The sequence below is a fragment of the Botryllus schlosseri genome, chromosome 12 (assembly GCF_051294905.1).
Source record: "Botryllus schlosseri isolate E-star chromosome 12, Bs_hap1, whole genome shotgun sequence".
Lineage (NCBI taxonomy): Eukaryota > Metazoa > Chordata > Ascidiacea > Stolidobranchia > Styelidae > Botryllus > Botryllus schlosseri.
In genome coordinates, this window is record NC_137247.1 from 17,547,797 (window position 1) to 17,573,785 (window position 25,989).

General features: G+C 39.4%; 2 protein-coding genes across 2 annotated transcripts in view; one reads left to right on the forward strand and one right to left on the reverse strand.

Moving 5' to 3' along the window:
* Window positions 1-25,989, reverse strand: part of LOC145452768 (afadin-like) — a 259,770-nt gene that overhangs the window by 135,038 nt on the left and 98,743 nt on the right. The window lies entirely within an intron of this gene.
* LOC145452426 (uncharacterized) lies at window positions 951-17,395 on the forward strand. Its single transcript, XM_080330613.1, has 14 exons — window positions 951-1,201; window positions 1,747-1,920; window positions 3,444-3,684; window positions 3,941-4,031; window positions 4,086-4,366; window positions 9,536-9,692; window positions 9,757-9,854; window positions 10,530-10,691; window positions 12,837-13,020; window positions 13,097-13,247; window positions 15,075-15,237; window positions 16,734-16,928; window positions 17,030-17,117; window positions 17,177-17,395. Exons 1-14 carry the CDS (start codon window positions 1,130-1,132, stop codon window positions 17,310-17,312), a joined length of 2,193 nt encoding a protein of 730 aa, XP_080186739.1. The 5' UTR covers window positions 951-1,129; the 3' UTR covers window positions 17,313-17,395.

The following is a 25,989-nucleotide window of genomic DNA, read 5'->3' on the forward strand; positions in this document are numbered from 1 at the left end:
CATGTTAAGCGTATTGACGGCAACGAAACGATATCAGTTACATAGAAAAATGTTAGATTCCAATAGGATTTTGGTGACTTCTTTCATAAGGCAATCCACGGGAAGAGAAATACCATCTATTTAGGAGATTCTTGCGTGAGTCCTGTAAATAAGCTCAATCACAACTTGAATTTAACGTGTTGTTGTTGTTTTAGTATTCATGATGTTTCCACTACATTTGTAATTTGACACCAGGACGATATTCTTTATATATTACTATTCCTGAGATGCGGCCTCATAGCATGGCCCACGTTCTGGGCTTTTGTAAGAAACCGCGGTTGGGATGCTAAGGGGGGTTCTAGATCAATCTTCAACATTGGGGTAAGCAGGCGGAGTCGACTTATGTCGGACTCGAGCTAGCTGTTGCAGCTTAGCACCGTGCCGCCACGCTCTACCACCGCCAGATGTGTAATATATACGGCGGATAGCAATTCCTCATCAAACATAACATTAAATTCATAATGCATATTGAGAATTGTATTCACTTTCCGAAGTAAACATGTAGTTATTCGCCACGTCTCGAACCGTTTCCTATAACATAATTAATATAAACAATTCATATTTACGTCATGCTGTTATAGTTTGAGATATGATAAAGATAATTATCTCTTCCAGCACTATTGCTGCTTCACTCTTCTTTTTGATAACCATCGCTGACACGGTTTATTCAGCAATTTCCTGGACGTACAGTAGGTCTACGCCGCTGGAAATCGGCTTTATTGGGATCGAAATTTCCTAACTATAGCACAAGCTCTAACAGCCGCATCATAGTGAAGAGTGGCAGCCATACTCGACTGATAAATGATAAGATTATTGTACTGCTGAAATTTACAAAGTTTACCTTTGAGAGAAATAGGTAAGCTGCAAAAGACCTGGAACGTTCTTCCATACAGTATGTGACAAAGTGTAGTCCCTTAAAATGAATATTTTTATGATTGCAGGAGCTTGATAGGCTAACGTGCGGCTATTCCTAATCTCGTTGCACAGCAGTATTACGATCGTTTATGTAAATTACAAGCCAATAAAGTCGCGTTTAGATAGATAGCGCGTTGACCAGTTGAATAGGAATTCTCTTTGCTCGTCGTGCTCGATGGATTCATTTAGTCTGACTTTGATACTGATTGGAGTGGCACTAGATTCAAGCGCGGGAAAATTAATTCCGGTGAGTGATGTCCTTACTTAACGTATGATGTAGTAGAATCTAGAAATATAAGCACTACTGTAGGTGTCTTTATTCTGAAGTGTTCCTAAAATTGAATATGATTGAGACAATATACGCGACTATGTCGGACTGTGTGTATACCATGTGTTATTAACATGCCTACACCATTTCACGGACATCCTTGAGTACACTCTGTCAATTAATGCCGCAAGATAAGGCAGTGGTTTCTCACCAAGGGAATTGTTAGGGGGAATTTGGTATTATGGTTGTAAAGGAAAGTACACCTGGACTAACATTTTTTTATTTTGTATGGCACAGCTGTTAAGCATGAAACTAGTTTGCCCCAAATGTGTATTCCTTTTGCCTGATTTCTAGCTAGAAAGAAGTTTAAATGCCACAAAATGAATAAGGCTTTGAACCGCTGATCTAACACGAATATGGCGAAAAAAATTGAGTTAAAATCATCAAACAAATCATAACCAGCAACAGCAACTCCTTCAAATTGACGGAGTGTTGTTGGTATCTAATACCCTATATTTCGACAGCTCGAATTATCAATTGCCGAGGTTACTGGAGATGAGAAAATACTGCGCGATGAGCAGCGAATATTTTTGGAAGATTCATTTTTATCTCCCGAACCACCGAGTATCATTTTTGACGATATTGACGATCAAGAGCAAGGACCGACCCCAACGCTACCTGAATCTCCTGATAACGAGGTGAGACACAGTAGTAAAAAAGAAGGAAGAATCGAAATGTCCTGCAAACGTGACGATTGCAAAGTAGGCGACATGTCATTCATGACTCATTCAAATGCGTCAAATTGCTAGCATTTAATATTTAACAAAAGTACAGCGAACAACTTGGAATGATAAGGTATGTATGGTTAAATTAGGAACAATTGTGATTTTCTCAGGTCACGCATTGTGGAGTTGCGAACAAGCGACATCGAACATTAGATATCTAAAACCAAATGATGTTTGTTGACACGCCGTAATCATTCCCTGCTATCTCCCGATAAAGATTGCATGCCAAAATCGCCAAGGCTTCAAGCCGAACAAAGACGTCTACTTCCGCAAACAACTATCGAAACTGATCGCAATCGATTTTTGATGACTGTTTCGTGATTATTAAAAACGTACAAACTTCATGAAGCATGACAGACCCAGGAGAAAGACAATTTCCGATTTTACACCAACAGAAAATCGATATAACTAGTCTTCCAAATTCCAATAATATTTACAATGCGATACTGATGACAAATCACATATACGGAACCGGTGTGGACTGATTTGTCTTTAAACAGGTATATCAGTATATATATTAGTGATGCTTCACAGTACTACTAGGTAATAGTAGTAATTTCAAAAAAGATGAAGTTTTTTTCCTGCAAATATTCGTAATACCAAACTTAGTGTACTTTAAGCTTTCCGGCTGACTCTCATTATGAGCGAACGTCTTTATTGCGGTCGCTCGAATCAAACAAATAGAGAAGTGGTTCTCAAACTTTTTAGACACGCCCCCCCCCCCTTTATGATAGCGAAAAATGTCAAGCTCCTTATCGTCATATCACAAAATGCAACCAGAATGGTATCAATCCCAACGGATAGTTTGATGGCATAGAAGGTTATGACTGTTGATGAGAGAATTCTCAAATATCATATTCGGACTATGCACAGAACAATATATGAACTTGAGGTAAATCGCGCCGAGCGTGAAACATTTTTTCAGTTGAATGCAGCTTCGCGCCCCCCTACAGATATTTTCACGCCTCCCAAGGAGGTCACGCCCCCTCAGTTTGAGAACCACTGAAATAGATGATGTTCTTGCACTCGTTATGTAATCTTGTAATGTAAACAGACTCTCCTCACTGACATAGGACAAGCCACGAGAACGGGAATAAATTCATTCATAAAATCAACCAGGGCAATATTAAATTTAATATTTTCTGAGTCATAAGTGATATCGTATAAAAGTCCATTGAAGTGTTACTGTCGTTTCGTTACATTTTTTATTTTAGCACATTCTTTTGGTGTTTTGATTTGATGTAGTATTTAATAAACTAAACTGAACTGAAAACTGATGCAAAAAGACTGAGCTATCACTATACTTTGAGGAGGGCCACAAAATATTTTGTTGACGGAAAGTGGGCCACGGCTATAAAAGGGTTAGGAACCACTGATTTGTGCTAATTTTTGCTTCGAATACGCTTCAGCCTGTCGAAAAAATCCAATCTTTTCAGGAAGATGATCAAACTGAAAAACGTGTCATCAATTCCTCGAATCGTCAAATTTTGTTGGAGAAGAAAGGACGTTTACTTTTAGAAGATCACGCTGTATTTTCACTCTCCTATTACGTCGGAAGCCAATGGAGCGACTGGACGTGTTGCAGAAGATTGGTAAATATACAGTCGAGGGAAAGGCTGCTGACAGGAAGAAAAATAGACGTTGATTACAGGAATTGTACAACAAGCTATTGCGAGAGTAAGCATTTGGATTCTGTTAAATTTCCTCAATTGCGGAATCGAACGCAATATATACACAACAACACAAATCATGTTATAATGCTACTATTATATATGCATTGGATGGGGATAGGAGAAAACAGATTAGCAACATCCTATCATTACGATAATGATGCAGTGATTAAATGATTCGAATATTGCTCTCGATTAATTACTCGCTATTCTCGTCCGGGACACTGTATAATATATCGAAGACACAGGCAATATCCTTTCAGGTACAATGTGCAAGGAAAACACCAATCTATGCAAAAAGATCTTGTTGACAATTCCCGGTAATCTATGTGATCCTAACAGTCGAACAGTCAGGTACGTTCACTGAAAATTAATCTATTATCTAAGTAAAACATTCTTTGCTCACAGTTTCATGAGTCACCACTGTCCAAAAACTTGCAAATTTTGCTCTACGCCCTCGACAGTCGTGTCTTCGGCGAGACGTGTGCTGAATATTGGGCTGAAGATGGACAGAACGATACCTACAACGTTGCCTTCACGTAAAAAGGATCAACCGCAAACGCAACAGTTACTGCAGCAACGTAATCGTAATAACCAACGCCGACCACATCCTTACTATTTCACTACCACCCCGCAAACACGACGAACATTGCCTGCACCGATTCCAGCTAAGAAACAAAGCCGTCAACGTAAGTACATAGTTCAGTAAATACGATATCCAACCCTGACCACAAAATGGTATATCTCTTAGGAAATCTTGGTACGATCTAGTTCTGCATAAAAAGCTAAACTGTGGTGCAGTGCTTGCACTGTAGCTTCGGTATGCTTAGGATTGCAAAATAATCTAGACCAGTGGTTTCCAACCGGTGGGGAATTCAATGGTTTCCGGTGGGGAAAAGACCCATTTGTTAAACACTATATATACAGGACAGTCTACATATTTACGAAGACACATGCGCAATTACCGTTTCAGTTAACTGTTCTGGAATGTATGTATCGAAAATTCAATTGCGTGTTGTTCACAGAAACCCATTTATAACTCCGGATAACCAATGATGGCGTCACAAACGCATCCAGCACGGCCACTATGACGTTAAATAACGCTTTCGATAAATTTTGAGGGTTACCGATATCGGTTCACAATACTTTTATGATGCAGCTATGGGCGATTGTCCTGCGTACTGATGTGGCTGTCTGTCTTACTCTTGTGCATTCAAACAAGCAAATAGCTTTTCTAGAATGACAGAAGTTTTGGGTCGTGGGGAATGACGGCTCGGAATAAATCTGAAATGTGGAATGAATACAAAAATGTTCGGAACCACTGATCTAGACAGCATGGTTCGAACTGTCAGGTGTGATGAGAGACTGACTACAGTATCTTGCTTGCGATGTATAGTTGGTGCTGTTCAATACAATTCCGAAGATATAGCGAGTGGACACATCAATTAGATAAGGAAGCGCTGACCTTCCTCGACAAAACTACTGCTATCATTATTGTCGGAAACATGCGATACGCTACGCTGAACAATATACGACAGTGCTTCTTGAAGTTTCTAGACCGCGACCCAAATCTGAGTTTTAATGGCATCTCACGCACCCCCCCCCCCCCTGCTGCTGTACACAATACACATAATGCCAAATCTGCAACGGTAATAAAGGATGGCAGAGATGAGCATTTATTCGGTTTTGAAAAAAGGGTTGGAGGAATTTCGACTGAATTTATATTTACGATTATTTCGAAGATTCCTTCGGATTTCGACTTGGACATGAAATTATGTATTATAATTTACTAGGCTGTTTTTCAATTGCCATGCGACGTCTGAACAAATTTTAATCATTGCCGGATTTGTACTCGGTAATGAACAGGGAAATCTGTTTTGGATTTGGATTACGACTTAGATTTTAGTCTCAAATGCAGAAAATACTAAATCTACTTATCTGTGACGGCTATGAAGTTGATCAGCGATGTCCAATGTCTACGGATTCACCTGTAGACATTGTGATTTCCGCCCATTTTGAATTCCGCTTTGGAATGATTTCGATTCATTTGTCAGATACTGACTTAATTTGGATATGATTGATGACACTGGTCAACAAAATGAAAAAAATTCTGGCAGAACATCTAGAAGCCGTTTATGGGATTTTGAAGGTGGCTGATTACGAATATCACATTTTTTGCCAGATTGACTTTTGAAAAGAAGATATTTATACCGATAAAAAAAAAGCTTAAAATCACTGTATTTACCACTTGTTAGGAAGTAAATCTTAGGTTTTTCTACTTTTATACTGCGCATAAATAGATAATTTACTATGATGAACACTCATGTCGTTCGCAGTTATTCCATCAATATTAACTTGACCTGATGCGAGAATTTTTTTTGTTAAAAAAGCAGTTTGTCATGCCTAAAAATTGTACTTTTGCACAATGGAAATATATTTTCTCCTGTACCAATTGCTTGCTCATTCTATCAAGATGAAAGAGGAATATAAAGCTATCAAGTTTGTCCCTGGAAAGCTTAACTAAACTACTCATATGCGTCTCATCTCTTTTCACTTGTAAATGGATAATTTTCCGTAAAGCCAACAAAGTGGGAATATCTGGTATCCATAACGAGAAGCCAAAATCTGGAATCTTTGATGGATCTCACATTCGAATACGGACTAAGGATTTCAATTTCATATGAAAAAAGGTGCTCACTGCATGGAATCCCTTCCAAGATGTAGTAAATAAAACTTTTTTTGAAGATCACAAAGCGCCCAACTGCAAACAGTTTGTCCGTGAATTGGTATCTGCATATGGAAACCTTGGAGCAAACATGAGCATTAAATCTCACTTCCTGTTCAGTCATCTTGATATATTTTCTGATAATATTGTTGATTAGAGGGAATAGAAAGGGCAAAGGTTCCACCAATACATCAAAGCAACAAAAGAAAGATATCAGTGCAGATGCGACGAACATATTATGGCAGGCTATTGCTGGAACCTTTCGAAAAACTGCACTAAATTGCTTACGACCGAAAATAGTACAAGAACCAATTTTGCTTCCAGATAAGTTAATAATATTATATTCCAACTGATTATTTTGAATTTAAAATAGGTGGTTAACATCAGGGTTGTAATGACTCGAGTCATGACTCGACTCGAGTCAGACTCGAGTCACGATTTTTTTATGACTCGACTTGACTCGAGTCATTTTCTTGAAATGGGAAAATGACTCGACTCGACTCGAGTCAATGTTTGGATTGACTCGACTTGTACTCGAGTCATTACGCATGACTCGACCGAAGTCATTGACTCGGCTTATTTTATATGACTTGAAGATGAAGAAATTTGCGAATCATAATGGCTAGATCAACGCATCCGACGAATTCTGCCGACATCGCTATTTGTCACCACTGCTTTCGTTGCACTTGTCTGATATCAGATATGCCGCCGTAAAAACAACAGAAAATCATACATATAGTAGCAATGCATTGTACAAAATCGTCCAGTGATGAAGAGGTAATAGATCCTCCGCAATTAAAGTACTCAAGACTTTTCAATTATACAAGCAAACAATTAAATCAAAGTTCAATTAGAGCCAATGAAATGACTCAGATGGTGAAGAGACTGATAAGCTCGTGTGTAGATTTGAAGGCGATGATTCTTTGCATTTTTGGGCGACTAGAAAGAATGAGTATTCAATGCTCTTCAGTGTGGTTCAAAAATGCTTGTCAATTCCTGCATCTAGTGTACTAGTGGAACGTGTATTCATGTAGATGTGGATTCATTCTACGGCCATGCCGCTTTAACATATTTGAGAATATCCTTTCACATTAGTATTTTTAAGGTGTAACTCATTGATTTGCTCTGCTGTCTGTGAAAACAGACAATGCCCCTCGTCCATTTGACGTTTTGTCAGGTATGTGCATTGTGCACGTGAGTTATAATGAATGGCTAATGTCGTGTGATGTTTGTACAATATGGCTTTTCTCAAATAACTTCTTTTTTATTTTACTGGGTGGTTACTTGATAAAATTGTTATGTTGCATAAAAGGAACACTGAATCTGGCTTAATTTGAAAAAAGTGGAATCAATGATGTGAGAGGAGAATATTTTGGATTTGAAAATAAATGGAGTATTTTAGTGAGAAATTCTTTCATATAATATAATTACATAGTGGTAAGCCAACTATTTTTTCATATCCAAAACATTCTACTCTAATAACTTCACTTTTTCTAGTTGGAATTGAGTCAAATTTGCTATGAATCATATTTTTACACAATGTAACAATATCATGAGATAGCCGGTAAAATTCGAAAATCTCTATTTGTAATTAGTCTCAAATTTTCTTTCATAGCATTGCTTTCTACTGGTTGGAATTGAGCCAAATTTGATTTTTTAGGCAATCTAGCAATTTTAAGAAGTAGCCGGAAAATTTGAAAATATGTTTTTGAACAGCCCCATCGTACAATTATTTCTCCAATGCTGTAACTGCGATGTAGTCTGTAATGCAATTGGGTAAACCTTTAGTATAATCAAAAGGTATCTGCTCTGTTGTCACTGCACAATGCACATAGTTGCATGCACGCTTTTACAGCATGCTGGCCTGTTGTAAATACCTCTACATAAACATGCATCTATTGATTCTCTATCAACTAGTATCTTGACACGAATTTGTTGGTTCTCTATCAGATAGTATGTAGACGTGAATTCGTTGGTTCTCTATCAGCTATTCGTGAGCTATCGTCGATGTGTTCATAATAAAAACTGAATGCTTGTATTGGTGATGTATCAGACTGACAAGAGTGATATTTGATTTTAAGTTCTAAGATTAGTAAACTTATCTTTAGCATCGGTAAATGAGGCCAGGACCTGTCCGTTATCTGCCTAAATAAACACGTGCCAAGACTATGATAGGGACAAAATGAGCATGTTTCGCAAACAAGGAATTCGATATCACCCAAGCAGGATTGAAAACATGAGTTGAACATGACTTCAATACTGTGACTTGGACTCGACTCGAGTCATAACACCATGACTCGGACTTGACCCTTTAAACGGTGACTTGGACTCGGACTCGAGTCTGTGATGAATTGAAAATGACTCGACTCGACTCGAGTCAAAACCACAAAAGTATGATTGACTCGTGACTCGGAACCATGTGACTTGGTTACAACCCTGGTTAACATAAAACTGATTCAATTAATGCAACATTATTTGAGTATTTAGGTAAATACTTATATACATGATTGAAGTTTATTTATGTACATGATATTCGTGAGAGGCTCCAATTATGATGAATCTAATACCCCGAAATATAATTCTGTTGATGTATTTTGATTTAAAACAGTCTTCAGCGTGTCAAAATAACAAGTAGATTAAATTTCTGATCCTAATAGTACGACTGAGCCGATTTTTTATCCAGCCCATACAGCGAAAATACGAGACTTTAGTAAAAATAGCCCCATGGATTGTATCCAAAAATAGTGCCAATTTGAAAAGAACTAATGCCATATTCGGAATCATTGCCCTTCAAACCCCCCAAAACCACTCTTACTTTATCCGCCTAAAAATATGTGTTGACCACTGTTATGATTACGCATTGTCACATAAACTTTTGCTTATATTGAAACTAATATATCCGCTCGACGAAGGGATGTCCGATAAATATACATGATCTGATGGTTGGATTATGGTTTATGGAATTTGCGAAACCGGAGTATAGGATTCGGACAAATATTTTCAAACGCCGTTGTTCTCTAAGAGAAGGCCACCCTTTCATACATGCCACCTGCTTATCCTCATCCTCGTTGTGCTTATACATAATTCTGTGACACTGGAGCACCACCCGTCATCGTACAACTGTTTGATGCAGATTCAACACTTGAAAAGGTGACCGTTCTAAAGCACGACCTTGATTCTCCGATACCTTCGTACAAATTTTCTATCGGAGACACTGTCCGAGTGACCTCACCGTGGTCGCGAATATCCTCGGATTCGTCATCGTTGTCATCTTTCTCATTGTATTCAAAGTACGCAGCATGGATGTGAACTGATTTAAGACGTGTCGTAAATCATTCATATGCATCTGTTTAGACCCACTGGCGTGTTCCGAACGGCAATAGCTTTCTGTTGGAACAGAGATCCCCGCGGGCTTGAGAAGTGGAGCGTTGCGAAAACTCGATGCAAACCAGGTATACGAGGGTTAACCACCATTTTATGTATTGTATTGTCATTATAATTTCATGTCACAAATCTGCTGTAGTAGGCTATTGGGGCCTCACACATGCTGCACGAATTTACAGCACAGGGCGACAGGCCAGGTTAATTTGCTTCCTAGGGCTGACATAAAATTATTATCAGTTAATTAGACCTTGAACCTGATGACGTTCATTTGTTATTCATCCGTATGCGCTCAGTTTCACCTCTTAGGTTTTTAGCAGCAGTTTTACCCGTCTTCGCTAGTATTATTATCTGACAAGATGACAAATTTAGGCTTGTGTATGCAGTTATTCATGAGAAAAATTCTTTAGCCTAAAACAGTGCATACGAAGGGATTTTTCTGCTACTATTTTGAAGTTGCCTATGCTGTCATTGAGCGGATACTGTATAATGGTCATTAATACATTTTTTGGATTTTTGGATCATGCCTGTAATTAATTGCTAAGCTATGTGTGCATGTCAATATATCATAATCGCGATGTTGTTATATATGTGGTTATATGACATATTGTGCAAAGTAAGAAATTACCACAAGAATACTCATAATTTCAGCACCATACACATTTAATCAAAGTTATTCTGGTATAGTCGCTTTCGAATGCGAAATGAAAACGATCAGAATATATCTATGTATATGTTTCATACAGGGTGGCATCATAAATATTCTCTCTATGGATCTACCCAAAGAACAAAATCTTCCATTCTCTACTTCGTTGGAACACGTTCACATCCATATGAAAGTTCTATCGTTTCCAAAACATTCCCAATATCTGCGTACAGATCTGGCCTATTCGTATTTTACGGACCTGGTAAGTCAACAATCTCAAGATGCGAATGTCTAATTCAGTGCTTTTCAACCTTTTTGAGCTCCATTCGCACTTTTTTGTAAAATAAATTTCATTCGCACAAACTAATAGAAAATTGTTATACAAAATGAAGTTGAAGATACTTAACAACATTTTGTTCAGATGTGCAACAAATTGGTTACTATTTAGCTTGAGCTATCAAGTGTCTCACTAAAAAGGCCACATTTTTCGCTCGTCTTGCTTCAAATTATTTCACTAATACCTTTCTCTGCCACACAATGTTATTGGGTTTTGTACAAGAACGTCCACTAGTGCTTTAATGGCCAGGTCTTAAAATCTGTTCCGCACTCCTATCCAAAATAAAGCGCATTTTTCGCGAGTGAAAAATGCTTGCTGGCAGAATTCGTTTTGAGGTCCCGGAGGCTCCAGTTTGTCGAATGGATGAAGAACCAACATGTTTGTTGAGGCTTTGCCTTATGTCTTGGAACGAAAGGTGCAAAACGATCAAGGAGAGTGGGCACATTAGAGCTCGCTACCTTATGATACGTTGCTCCAACTTCTGTCTCGCGAGTATATGATAAGAGCAAATGAACTCACGATACTGTGTTTTCTACTCTTATGCTCAATCCAACTTGAGAATTCATAACAATTTAATAACGGTAAAGCAGCTTTTGGCCTACCACCAAAATTTGAGTTTTTGAGGCATCTCGCGATCCGAGCCTCACCCATGAAAAGGAATTCATTTTTAACATTACAGTTGTATGCTACGGTTTTACGGGCATGCATGACGTACAGAACGCGCACACCGCAATTCTACCCAACACAGCTCTACAAAACATGTCTGACGCACGTGATTTCAAATTAGGGCGAATTAAATTCTTCTGCGTGTCGCAGTTGTACTACTGTCTACTCAGATTGAAAGAACGGAACTATTCCGTGACGACAACGGAGCATATCCTGTCCAACTCGAAAGGTTAGGCCTTCCAGCATCGGTCATTTTTAGAGCAAGGTTTTGTTACCGCTTATGTTTTTGTCACCGCATTTTATCAGCGGTTTGTTGGCCTCGAAATGAATGAGTTTCAAAGGCCTGAACTCCCTCGTTGCACAACCCTACACCTACACTAGTTCATCCCGACGGTCTTCGACCATGTTTTCCAGAAAAAGCAGTCGGGCAAGTCTTATGAATTCTCATGAAAAAGCCATATTTTCTGCGTGTCTCGCTTATTGGCTACTGCACCCAACACAGTGACCTTGGATATGGAAAAACTATCTCAGGATTTTTGCAATAAATTCAACAAATATTACATACATATACAGATATAACAGATAGCTCTGGCACCGTGTCGACCTAAAATTATGCCCTTTGCGGCCCATACTTTAATAAACCTTGAAAAGGGGTAAAAATTTGCGTTACAGTAACTTGCAAATATGAGTCTGTAATTATGCTGGTAGGCCTATTTACTGCTATCCTCTAGCCTCGCGCTAATCGAACAGTTATTACGGAAATGTGATGATTGCTAGCGAAAGAAAGCAGAAAGTCTATTTGACGTCATTTTTTCAGCCAGTCTCAGGCTCAGACGGGCTGATATACTGTATGTCTGCCACTACACCAGCTTCCAAACCAGGATTTTGGTTACGTAATAATTATAGTGCGAATATATTAATTCACTACGGCCGTGAGAGCTACGATTAGTGGTGCGTCGTAATGAGTTTTTACAATTGCGAACTACAAAAGTTAGACTGACCTTAAATTTCCTATTAGGCCTATTTGAATTATTCTACGTCAGAAAAATCAACGATCAATCACGATTTTCATTCGCACTTGATCCGGATTTTCATTCGCACCACCTTCGTCATTCGCACTGCAATTATTTTCATTCGCACAAGTGCGAACCGTCACACAGGTTGAAGAGCACTGGTCTAATTGATTAAATCGGGACTGTAACTTGCAATTCGCGGCAATTCTTATTTCTAACCAGCACTGCGTCAACCCTTTCGTGATCAGTACAATATTAGCCTATTTCATTGCTTCTCAAGTAATTTATTCCACCAAATTTCATGTTTTACTTTATCCGCCCGTGGTTATCCTACTCCGTTTACTCGTAGATCCATATCCTACTATACTTAAATATTGTTTAACTTTTTAAGATTCAAAATCGGATAATATTATTCCGACACGTCCCTATTACACAACGAGAAGACCCACCGCGTCAACGGCGACGAAATCACACAAAATACCACGCCAGGAAGAAACATATCGAATACCGACATCAATGGACAAGGAACTAAGTCCTTTTAACATGGAATGCCTTGAGGCACACAACTTTTTCAGGTAAATGCTATAAAGCAGTGGTACTAAGCTATATGCTTCAATATTTAATCGTTGTCGTATCGTTGTGTGCACTTAGGGCTATTCACAACGTGCCTCCTCTGCAGTGGTCAGCAAAACTTGCCAGGTCGGCACAACAATGGGCAGATCAATTGAAAAGCATCGCTCCACAAAGACCAACCTCGCTCGACAAGCCTCACATGAAAACTCCTAGTTGGCCTCATTCCGTGGTAAAATGTTTCAAATATTCACAACTATGCACAAATTCAGCGAGAAAGACATTCGATTTGATCTGCAAGAACCATCATTCGATTTGCTTGACTTATTCACCAAATCAACTGTGCGCAAGATGGTGAATGCATAATAATAGGACCGTTCATAGTGATTATAGGGTACCCGAATCCGAATCCAAAATTCATTTTGATGATGCTATTTGATTAATGGTAATAATGGTACTCAAATGACATCCTCCATTCCAATAAGAGAAATATTTTCAAGAGAGCGATTGCTTCTCCCCTTGAAACCTCGGTTGCATTTATCATATCTTTGAAAACATGCATCATAAAGTTACTCGTGTTCATGAAAACCGCATTATTTAGTATGGATAACAAGGATAGGCCTACGCCGAAAGTCGGCAAACACATTATCAGTTAGAACAGGGGCGGGCAACTTCTCCAGTCGGCGGGCCGGATATAGGAAAATTAAGTACTTGGCGGGCCGGATTGCTAAATCGATACATTATTCGCCCATTTATCCACATATGCAAGGAATAAATCGTATTTAATGAATGTATTTTAACGACAGCAATGTCACTTCAAATCCATTTCTCGCTGATAATGACGACGACAATGTGGATTTGAGAATAGCATTGTCATACAGGCGCCGCCATGTCTGCTTCTATCTGATCAATCAATGCACGGTGCAATCTCTAATTAAGATTTCTAGGCGTTCGATAACCCTAATTTACCAAGATATCAATTCATTAGGGTTGAGTAGGTGACGAGATAGCGTCGCTGTTCAACTCTGTGGCCTGATTATTCTCGATATTGAATTCATGCGGTCCGCGTCCTCTATACGAAATATGAAAAGTGGCCCACGACCCCTGGTATGAGCGGTGTCTTACTAGGGTTACCATACGTCCACTTTTAAGAGGATTTGTCCTCTTTTTTGACTTTTTTGAAAGTGTACTCGGAGGACATCCCAACGTCCTTTTTTGAGATTTTGTCCTCTTTTTGAGAATGTTGATTAAATATATAGCAAAATCGACTGAGATACAGTAAATTAGCACTGAAGTAGCGCTCCAGCGGCTATTTCAGGAGATGAGCCGGAAAGTTGACCTTTTTGTTTAGTCTACCAATTGATAACGTGAAAGGAAAAACTGTATTTTGGGCGCTGAGCGAGAAAGTTGACCTTTCTATTTTTAGTCACCCGACCACGAAGTTGGAAAAATTTACTACTTTTTCAGGATTTTCCTCCGGTTTTGCAAGTCCGAAAATTTTGAAAAAGTGTCCTCGTTTCAGATTTCCCAAATATAGTCACCCTACGTCTTACAAAAGCCTAGAAGTGTGCCGTGCTACAAGTCGGCGGTTACGGAATGGAAAATAAGAAATATCAGCCTGGTGTACAGGACCATTGTAGTCGACTAACACCATGATTGCCACAAACGACATTAGGGTTGAGTACATCGTAAATGCCGATAATGCAAGTCTTCTCGTTTCGACGAACTTACGCGTAAGCTCCACTCTCGCACGCTGCGCATACATGTATATCATAACATACAGTAGTAAGTAGTAAGCAAGCAGTGGGGAATCTCGGCAGACTGGGGCCGCGGGCCACATTATCATGTAAAACAGAAACCTCTCCGCGGGCCGGACAAAATCCCTTCGCGGGCCGGATCCGGCCCGCGGGCCGTATGTTGCCCACCCCTGAGTTAGAAGCTATTTTCTCCTGGGAATATTAAGAAAATTCAAAGTTTAAGATACAACCCTTGGAATACGAAACTGTCAACCCACCAGCAGTAACCCCAATATTTCAGCACTGGTGCTATTTATTCCAAGGCGGGGTCCAAGTTCCGGGACAGAAATGATGGCGAAAACATCGCTTGGGATCTATCGGGAGACGGAAGTCCGGCGAAGGAATCGATCTTGAGATTTTACATCGAAATATTTTACTACAATCGAAAGCATCCAACTTATGCGCCCGGTCGCAATAAGCCTGTCGGTAAGTTCTATTTGCGGAATAATTTTGATGACCGCGACACGAAAACGATCCAGAGTTGGACGGCTACACAATATCGAGCTTTTCCAAATTATATGAGAATTTGCGGTATAGCTAAACAGCTTTTTTCGAATTAGATTATAATTACAATTACCGAATTCGAAAAAATCCGGACATTGAACCAAATTCCGCACTAGAAAAAGTACAAGAAATACAATAAATATCAAGTTAAGTTTTTACAATATCAGACTTCATTTTCATAAGCACAAGAGAGGAAAATGCCAGTACACCAAGTTTGGCTCGCTTCCCACTATACAGTGCGTCTTTAGCATTTTCAGGATACCATAACTTGGATTAGAATTGAAATTATACAATAACAAAATGTCACAAATTAGACTAGAATTAGATCGCCAGAATTTCACTTTAACTATAATTAGTAGGGATGGTGTGAACCTATGAAAGGTTCAGGTTCGTGTGAACGCGAACCTTTTTGAAAGGTTCTGTGTGAACGCGAACGTGATCCTCGTGACGTCACGTGACGTCATATTGCTAATTCCAACCCTATCTTTCAATGAAGTGATAGCCTATATTAATGAACAGTACACGATACCTAGCGACGACTCGGGCCACATAATGCCACAATGCTGAATTACATTTTGGAGTTTTAAACGTCGCTAAATGTATCAACTGAGGCAATCAAAAGGTATACTCCCATAAAATCAATATCATCCATCGCCTTGCCAATAATTTCGAAGAGGAGTTGTCAGGGAATATAAGTATACGCCTTAACAGTCTTGACCCGACCGGGCAATGTATTCGGTGTATGAGTATTGCTACATTGATATTGGGCAGAGTGTAAATCAGGTTTTTATACTTGCTACCGATATTAGGCTATACCCAAAAAGTTATACAGCTGTAGCCAACACCTCAATCGCACGGATTTGGTTTTAATGATACAGTAAACATATGAAGTGAAGATAGGCCCCGTACGCTAGCTAGATTTGTTACATCAAAAAACGACATCAATCTCATTGATTGGTTGAATAAGCATCATTCGCTCTCTACATGTTATGTATGTCGCTCGTGATGTTGTGTGATTGCGGGTCAGCTCACAGCAGAGAGTCACTAAATATTCACAAACGGAAAGTTGGATATTTCGAGCAAATTTTTTGTAACAAAGCAAGTAAAATCTTTGAGATTGTCAAAGTGCATGTTCGTTTTGAGTTGGTTTTTTATGCTGCCGGCGTCATTCATAGAGTTGCCCGCAGTTGAAATGCAATAAATTCGAACCAAAGATGTCATTATGAAGTGAAAATTGTAATATTGAAAAAGGTTCACAGTGCAGAACCTACCAAGGTTCTGTTGTGAACGCGAACCTCCAAATTCCCGAGGTTCACACACAGAACGCGAACGTGAACCTCGAGTTCACACCATCCCTAATAATTAGACAACTATAATTATGTAGTTGTCCAGGACTACAACAAATGTTATCTCCACAGGTCATGTCACGCAGTTACTGTGGAAGGACACGACGCACGTTGGATGCGGAACGGCACAATCCATCGTAGGATCATTTAAATCTAAATCAACGTGGACAGTAATACATTATTCTCCCGGCGGCAACCACCGATACAGATCCAGTGTTAAGAAAACGGTGGAGTTGTACGATGTGCAAGTGCCAGAAATGGGTAGAGGTGAGGACAAATCTGTTCTTCTTTTGGAACAATATATATGGCACATGTGTCTTATCTGTGTGTTAAATTACACCTGTGACTTTATTCTACTTCATTCGCAGGCAGCTGTATGACCAGATCTGGTGGCTGCAACAGAGGTAACCAATGTATGGCTCTTGGACCTGCGAATGGGAAGTGTCTGTGTTCCGGGTAAGCTATTACATTATTTCTACACAACATGTGCAATCATTACGTTCGCGTTATCGCAGTGGCAAGCCCGAATGTTCAAGTCCTAACGGATGCATTGCGTGGTGCGAGAACAAGCGGGGTTACTGGCCATGGAGAGAGGAATGCGAAGGAAAGTCCCGATGCAGATGCACCACTGCCGGAGCAGTGTGTAGCTAGATGGAGTTATTTCTGTTAATGAATCGCGCCCATAGAATATACATGCACGTTCTGTTACTCTTTTCAATAAATTATTCAAGATATTTTCTGCTTTATGACCATCTCTTGCGACTTTGATCTGGTTGATTCGTTGACATTATTCACGTATCATATCAAATCTTTGCCACGTGGATGTACTTACAATGGCCACACACTATATGAGACACACACATCAGGTATATGTTCAATCAAGTATTACGTCGCGGTGTAAAAGTGCGAATCTGCAACTTGATATTGTCTGACGATTGTGAAACTTTAAATGTACGAAAATGATTCTGATCCATAACTGCAACCGATATAATTTGTACAATGTACATGAAAGCAAGACACAATCGGTGTCGCATGTTTCATAGTTTCACATGGCAGCATCTTTTACCATATCAACCTTGTGGTATCTATTCCGCTGATATGAAAGGTCAGACGTATCACGATTGCGTTGCGAGCAAACCGCATTACTTATACATTTTAATCACAAGACAAACAAAGCGTGGCCTCAAAGATACGTGAATCTATGGATCAGGTATGGATATAGTTAAACACCGGATCCCGGCTTGAAAGTAACTTAAAAGTCACTTTAGCGGATGTCGCGAATAATTTATTGAGGTAATTATTTCGATGAATTGTATAGTACGAAGGAAGGCCATCGTATATTGCGACGTCATAGGTGAGTTAGATACTATAGCGAGTAAGAATCGCTGATAAATGGGACTGCATTTCTATTTCTTTCTTTTCCAGCTGTAATCCAGTATTGCTTGGATTTGAATGTGAGTTTTAGGCGAATTGGGAATTCGAAATTAGAGCCATTGAATTATACAGAAGGACGAAACAGCATGGTAAACTTACTAAGTCCAAGTAAATGTATTTTTGGGAATGAACTAGGGTTGCATTTAAAATAAAAATCAATTTAAAACAAACATGTTTAAAACAAGGCCCTCGTGTAAAACATATTTTTATTGTTTTTGTTTTTTAAAGCCATGGCCTCACGAATATTCAATTGTGATGTCATAGTGGATTGACATTGACAATTAAAAATATAGGGTAAATATAGCTCCTTTGATGAAATATCTGTACCATTGTTGTTGAACCGACTATTTTGAGGGTTCCAACCATCCCATATCGATATACGTCGGCTATGTCCGGTGGTAATTGTCCGTAGGCTAATACAAAATGTTTTTTGGAAAGTATTTACACAATGATGGAATAATTTTGCAACTTGAAAAAATGCATCGTTTGCTTCAAATGCAACGCTAGAATGAACTATTTTGACCACGTAAATCAGCGGCGAGATGGCGTAGTGATATAATTCACGGTTGCAACACCAACGGGTTGTGGGTTCGAGTCCTCCGAGGTCGACTCCAAAATTCCTACCTAAGTTTTGAAGGTTTATTTAGGCTCCTCCTCGCCATATCATCCACGTAAGCGGTGTCTTATAAAAGCCTAGAAGTGGGCCGTGCTACAAGTCGGCAGCTGTGGAATACAAATGATGAAAATTGACCTGGTGTAAATGACCATAGTATAGTCGACTTGGTTACAACCCTGCTGTTTCGTATCATGACATTGCCCTAGCAGTGGTTCTCAAACTTTTTAGACAGGTCCCCTTTATGATATTGAAAATTTTCGCACCCCCTCTCTTATCGCCATATCACAAAATGCAACCAGCAATCCCAACCGATAGTTTGATGGCATGGAAGGTTAAGACTGTGGATGAGAGAACTATAAAATATGAAATTCGGACTAAACAGAGCAGTAACTATGAATTGGAGGAAAATCACGCCGAGCGCGAAAAAAATCAGTTGACCGCAGCTTCGCGCCCCCTTCAGATGCTTTCCAATTTGAGAACCACTGAGACGATATTAGGGTCCCTGTGCAATGTGTGATACTGTGCACGTATATGTATGTGAATATTTTTGGTATCATTGGATTACAAGTTAAAATGTAATATCTTTCCAGTCAACAAAAAGTGTGCATATTCAATGCCGAACCAGGCGAAGACAGTGCAGGAGAGAAGTGAACCCACCCGTTTTGACACTACTGTGAGGCGGCACCTTTGATGTACAAAAAGTCATCGCTCTCGAATTCAAAAGATCGATTGTTCGCCTTTCCATCGGTCTGCCAGAGGGATTGGTGTCAGCGTTATTAACCAATCAAATTGCGCTTGATTATCACGCGGCTTCATCGTGACGTCTCTTCTGCCACGCTTTGCGAGGTACGTGAGCACTTGAGCGTGGAGTGATTGTGATGTCATAAGTCATCGGATGTTCTTTACGGCTGCCGGCGAATTATAATTTATGATTAAAATTTGTGATACTCATTTCAGTTAATGTACGAGTTATTTTGTTGCTATATTTAGCCTTTATTTTACGATTGAGACTGAAGCCATGAAGTGATTGCGATATGCCCAATTATCAGTATAAGTTTGAGAGTGAATTGAAAAGAATGCAGCCTGCAGCGTTGGCGAAGGCAGCAGTTCATAAAATATAGTCCTCTAAGCATTGGTTTCACCTGCTGCGACAATGGCCATGATTAGCCGATTATTACTGCTAAAGATATCTGGCTGACAGCACATCGCACTAGTACAGTGGTTCTCAACCTTTTTCGCATCGCGGACCCCTTTTGACCGCCACGGACCCTCGCGGACCCCCTCAAGTTTTAGTTCAATTTTAGCTCTTTTATGGTGCAACCTTCATCTGTCTTGTGCAAATATGAGCTGTAGGCTTGTGATAAACAGCAAAATAATGCTTTTTCTTGAAAATAATATTATACTATTTATGTATAAGTTGGTGAACTTTCATTACTTCAAAGCTAATTTTGCTGCTGTATTTCTTGAAGTACGTGGTCGTGTCTTGAAAATCCGGGTCTTCGTTTTAATATGAACGAGGAGTGCCGAAAACCATTTCCGCAAAGATAGATGGTGGCTAATGCAATATTAACGCATAACGCTTCCGACGATACTTTTAGTGTGATCGCAACATTTATGGCACCAAAATGAAGAAACATATATTTTATGAACATATCACGCCCAGCATCTAGCGCAGGGACGGGTAACATGCGCACCGCGGGCCGGATTCGGCCCGCAGAGAGTTTCTACCGTCAAAGTGAAATCCTAATCTAAAAGTATAGACAAATTTTATGCGCCAAAGAATGTATCCAAGTTTTCCAACCTGAGAAAGACTGTCATGAAACGACTTGTTCTGTTCGGGTCTACATATATATTTACGAGCAAACATTTTCGACCATGAACAATTGAACATTAACACGACAAGGCTGCATACCAATATAACTGGTGATATGAATTCCAGGGTTGGAGCGTAATGCTTTGAAAGCAACGAAGCAGTCCTTGTTAATCAAAAAACCAGCCTTGTCGATAGGGTATCCGCAATAAGAATGCTCCCAATCTGATAGCAGAGCTTTAAGAGTAGAAATATCATTGTCCGTTTATGACGAGTGTCAGCCGTAAATATTCGGGTTCATTTCAATATGAATATACTATTCAATTGTATATTGAAGTTCTGTACCTCCAAGAAGCTGTTCAAATAGTGGTTATGTATATCACAGGATAAATGAATTTCGTGGCGAGGTTTCAATACCTGCATTGAGACAAATTAGGGAAATACTTCGGAAATTTTCATTTCAAACGACTGTTCACTAATTTGATGACAACTTTAAATCGAGAAGGTTTCGCAGACATTACGAAGTCACCCTGATTGACGTTACTATCTCCATATTTTTATTTTAACCCCAAATCCCAACAAAACGTCTCTAAACAGCAATATGTTTGTATCAGCAGGTTATTGGAAAATGGGCAATAAAAATGACTTTCCTCACAACGATAGCTCATGTCAGACGATTATTATGATGATATGAGTCATGAGGTTTCAGCAGTTGTGGTGCGAAACTGCCTTATGCTATCTCAAATAAAAAAATAAAATAAAAATTAGGTTATCAACCATTTTAAAAATTTAGAGGTCTCGCGGACCCCCTGAAATTGCTTCGCGGACCCCTAGGGGTCCGCGGACCCCCGGTTGAGAACCGCTGCACTAGTAGGAGTCCAGTGGAATTACCCAGATATCAGAGACTACGCCAAGCCTAAACTTGGGAGAAACCATTCACTATTGGGCACTGAATGAAGTTAGCGTGCCACATAGGGAATAGGCTGCTGATCGTGGCTCTGCGTTGTCTTGATCCTGTTCTTCCCGCCAAGGCACAGACTTGTTTGATAAACCAGACTTATTCTGTATTTGAATTCACGAGCAGGAATAGTTGTATCAAACTTGTCCTGGAAAGAAGATCTCTATGTATCTCGACTGAAATCAACATGTCGTTTTATGCATTTTATATGACTGTCTGTCTGTATATTTGACCGGTATTTTGTAGGTATGCTCGTGGTGGATTTTATTATAACTAACACGATAATGAAAACGTATTGTCAAATTGTGATGTCTTACAACATAAGGGTCAGTATGTATGCCAGAAAGCAACAATGATTCAGGTAGCGATAGGGCTAATAGCGGCTGTAAGCAGCAGTAGCGAGAGGGTTAATGGACGGCAACAAAGGGTCATTGAGTCTGCGCAGAAGTGCGAAAATTGTATCTTTTGAACCATCATTTTGACATCGAATGCGCATGATACGCCGGACGATCGCTTCCCATTTTGTTGACTGGATTGGTAGACGTGTAACCGCATATATTTTTCGTCATATTTAATCATTATGCATAGTGACGTAATAAAAAGAAAATCCTTCATATGTCATTGCAAGTGGTATAATTTATAGGCTGAAATATATTTCCCATGGCATGGTACACCTATAACCGGAGACAACTTGAGAGACCGCAAATTATTCTTGATATCGTTAATAATTAGCATTGTTGCGTGACTTGAGACTATTTATGAAACCGCTAAAAATGTGGTTATGTCCAGTAATAATGAGTTCCCAGCAGTTTTAAATACTTGAAGTAGGAAGTGAAAAATAGTAACAAATAGGGCCATTAAATTTCAAAAGGCGCTATTTTCTCTTCGACCAGCTGCATTTTTCGATGATTCGAATTCCGGCGTTTCATGCGATGGGTAATGATGAAGTTAAAACATCAACATTCCTGCATGATCATGTTGACTATGAAGGCTGGAATGAGACGAAAAAGATTAAATGTAGCAGTAATAATATTGTGATGATCGATGGATGGTACATTGGTAGGCCTATATTCAAAATTATGATCAATTTCACGTGACTTTAATATACAACTTTCTGCTGCATTTGCCGTGTGATCATTCCCTTTTTGCGATTCACGAATGCCTCAAGTGTATTCAGCTATATACTGTATTGAGCAACGTGATGTTCATATTACCGGTTCAACGCAGCAACCAGTGTTTTGCAGTTCAAGTGCAACATGCAATCAACCTGGCTGTTGGTGTTGTTTATTAAACAATAATTAGGTTCCTATAGCCAGGGCATGGTATGGAATGGAATGGGACTTTTCCATACTCCATACCCGCCAAATCGTTTCATACCATACTGGACAATTTTTCATCCATAGCAACATTCTTCCATACCATATTTGATACTTTTTCCATACTTTCGCAACTTCCCCAACCTCTCAAGTGATATTATATTTTTGATATGTGGAAATGTTGCGGCGTTTTTATTCTAATTATTTAGGATGAAATTATCCAGTTAAACAGCCCTGATGCACCAATGATATCCCCAGTTTCTTTATGTCATATGTCCTCAGCAGAGGTGGTCAATAACGAAGTACTTCTACTTTTTGGAAGTACTTAAGTAGTTTTCCTCTACTTCTGGTACTTACTCAAGTAGATCTGATTTTCTCTACTTCTACTTCTACTTCGTAATATTTTGTGATCTACTTACTTACTTTTCGCTATTTTCAGTTTGTCAAGTAGAAGTAGTTTAATCCCCCAATACGAAAGATAGCCTGAGGAATTTCGGGGCTGTTTTCACGAAATACCAACATTTAATATTCAAAAAAGTCAATTAAAGCCCAGAAATTTTGTTGTGCTTCGCGCACAGTGATTATGTAGTGACGAATATGTTTTCACGAAACTATCAGTGAATATAATTTAGGTACCGGATTGCTAGGTACCGGATTGCTTGGTTCCGCTCACGCATCGCCCATATCAAATATTTCATCACAATAAATATGGCCCCCCCATAACGTTTGAAACTACCGTTTCGCAATCCAGCAATTACCTATAATTTCGTAATCTGGCAGCTCATGACGTGTCCTGCTAATCTGGAAAATCCGGCTTTTTTTAAGGTTACACCTGTTTTAGCAGATCACCTTTGAAGCTTTATGAACAAAAGACATGAAATATATTTTCTGCTTTTTAAAAATGGTATTTGTATTTCACTGTCAATTCCGAGTATCATACTTTGAGTTCTAATTACTTTCAGTTCTTTTGTCTGCAGAGCATACATGTTGAAGCATAAAAACAATCGTAGTAATGCCTCAATTTTCCGAAAATAAATCTACACTAAACATAATTTTTACGATCCACAATATTTGTTATTAATGTATACTAATCGCGCAAAGTGTTGAAACCGTATCCGATACAACTTCTCCGTATTGCTCTTCGCCTAAACTTGGGGCCTTATAATATGGGGTAGGGCGCCATGTCATGATATTTTCTAAAACGGGGTCTTCTAGGGAACAAAGAGTTAGTATCGCATTTTCATATCCATACTATAATTTGCATCCCATGATGCGAAAGAATGCTTATTCTGTCGAAAATTGATACTTCCTGGGATGCATCAATACGAATCAAGCTCTCTGCATCTTCCGCATAGCTCAGTTTTTAGCTTTTGACAGTCCATGCGAACGAATTAAGACTGTTTTCAAAACTACTTACTTACTTGAGTAGATTTAAAGTCAGTCAATTCTACTTCTACTTAAGTAGTTTTAGGTGGCTTATGGAAGAAGTACTTCTACTTGTACTTGAGCAGATTTTTCCGTCGCTACTTCTACTTCTACTTGAGTAGCTTTCTTGACTACTTTGACCACCTCTGGTCCTCAGCAATGTGCGTTGCCTAATCATCGAAGACGACACATATAATATATTGGCATACATACGGGATTATTTGGAAATCACAACAGAATCTCATGACATGTAAATCTAGTGTGGTAACGGACTGCTAGCAGTAGCATCATCTATAAAATTACATAAACCAAAGGTATTGTGAAATTAGAAGGTTGGGTCCAGACCCTTCTTTCTTCATTCCCCACAACCTGAAATCTATATTTCCACACTTTAAAATTGCTCCCTCCAATATAATTTGTTGAGACTTCGTTTTCTAAAGACTTGCTCTTGGTGAAAGTTAAGACCCCCTGAATGGAACAGCACGCTATGAGATGAAGGAGCAGTGAACTGGGAACCGTAAACGCAATGTTGTGCCTCCGTCAAATGTATATGTAAGCCGATAGAAAAATAGGAAGGGTTTGAAACATTTCCAAATGTACGAGGTAGCATCAATTTACATAATGAAATGCCAAACAATGCATGGGCCAAATAAGCTTCCTAACCGTTAATATCGCTGGTCAGCCCGTTTCCAACACAGATAATGCCAAATATCTCGGAGTTTTACTGGACTCGAACATGTCCTGGAAGAGTCATATTCAGTCCCTAGAAACTAAATTATCACCGAAGTGCGGCCTGTTCTACAGCCTTAGGCGCTTCATGCCAGCATGGGTTCTTCTGATACTCTTTAAATCCTTAATCCAATCGAAGTTACATTATGGCATCCTCTGTTGGGGGGCTGCCAGTAAAACTGCACTCAAGCCACTGCAGAAACTACAGCATAAAGTACTCCGAATCATAGCTAGGGCCCCAAAGGGGCCTGGCTGCCCATACAATAAGTCGCTACTGAAGAGATTCGGCGTCCTAAACATAGAAGATATGCGGAAACTAGAAATCGCCAAGTTTATGTATCAGTTTCACTGCGGTCGTTGCCCCGAATATTTCAATGACTTCTTTACCTCTGAATCAAAAGCGCACAAGTACAACACACGCGCGTCCACGTCGTCCAAATATCATATGATCGACCGGAAAGATCATCGCTCTATCAAATATGCCGGACCTGATGTGTGGAACAGCATCCCGCCGGCCATCCGACAGTCGACGAGCATGTCCACATTCAAGTCGAAATACAAGCAATTACTACTAAATAAATACAGTCCATCCTCAAGATTACCGGATCACGACTGACCTATCGATCTCGCTTCCCATGACATGCCGCCCTATTTCTTGTCGCTTTCTTTTTCTATACCATATTCTTTACTTTCATTCAGTGTGCATGCCTCCTCTTTACATCGCCTAGGCCAAGGTGGGTGTCAGATTCCATAGACTACTCCTTGTCGCTTCGACATCTTCCTGTCTTTTCATTGTATCGCATTTTTTGTGGTGTATTGAACTGATAAAATTGCTAATAAACCAATGATGATGATGATGATGATTATGATGATGTCAGATATAACCCCTATAAGTTACACTTTCGCACGCTACATAACTGGAAAAGAAATATGTCATTTCATCTGTAACGAGTCCGGCTATGCTATCAATTAGCGAGTCCCCGATCTCTCTGAATACATATTTATATACATATGAACTCTTATTATAACGAATCAGGTGA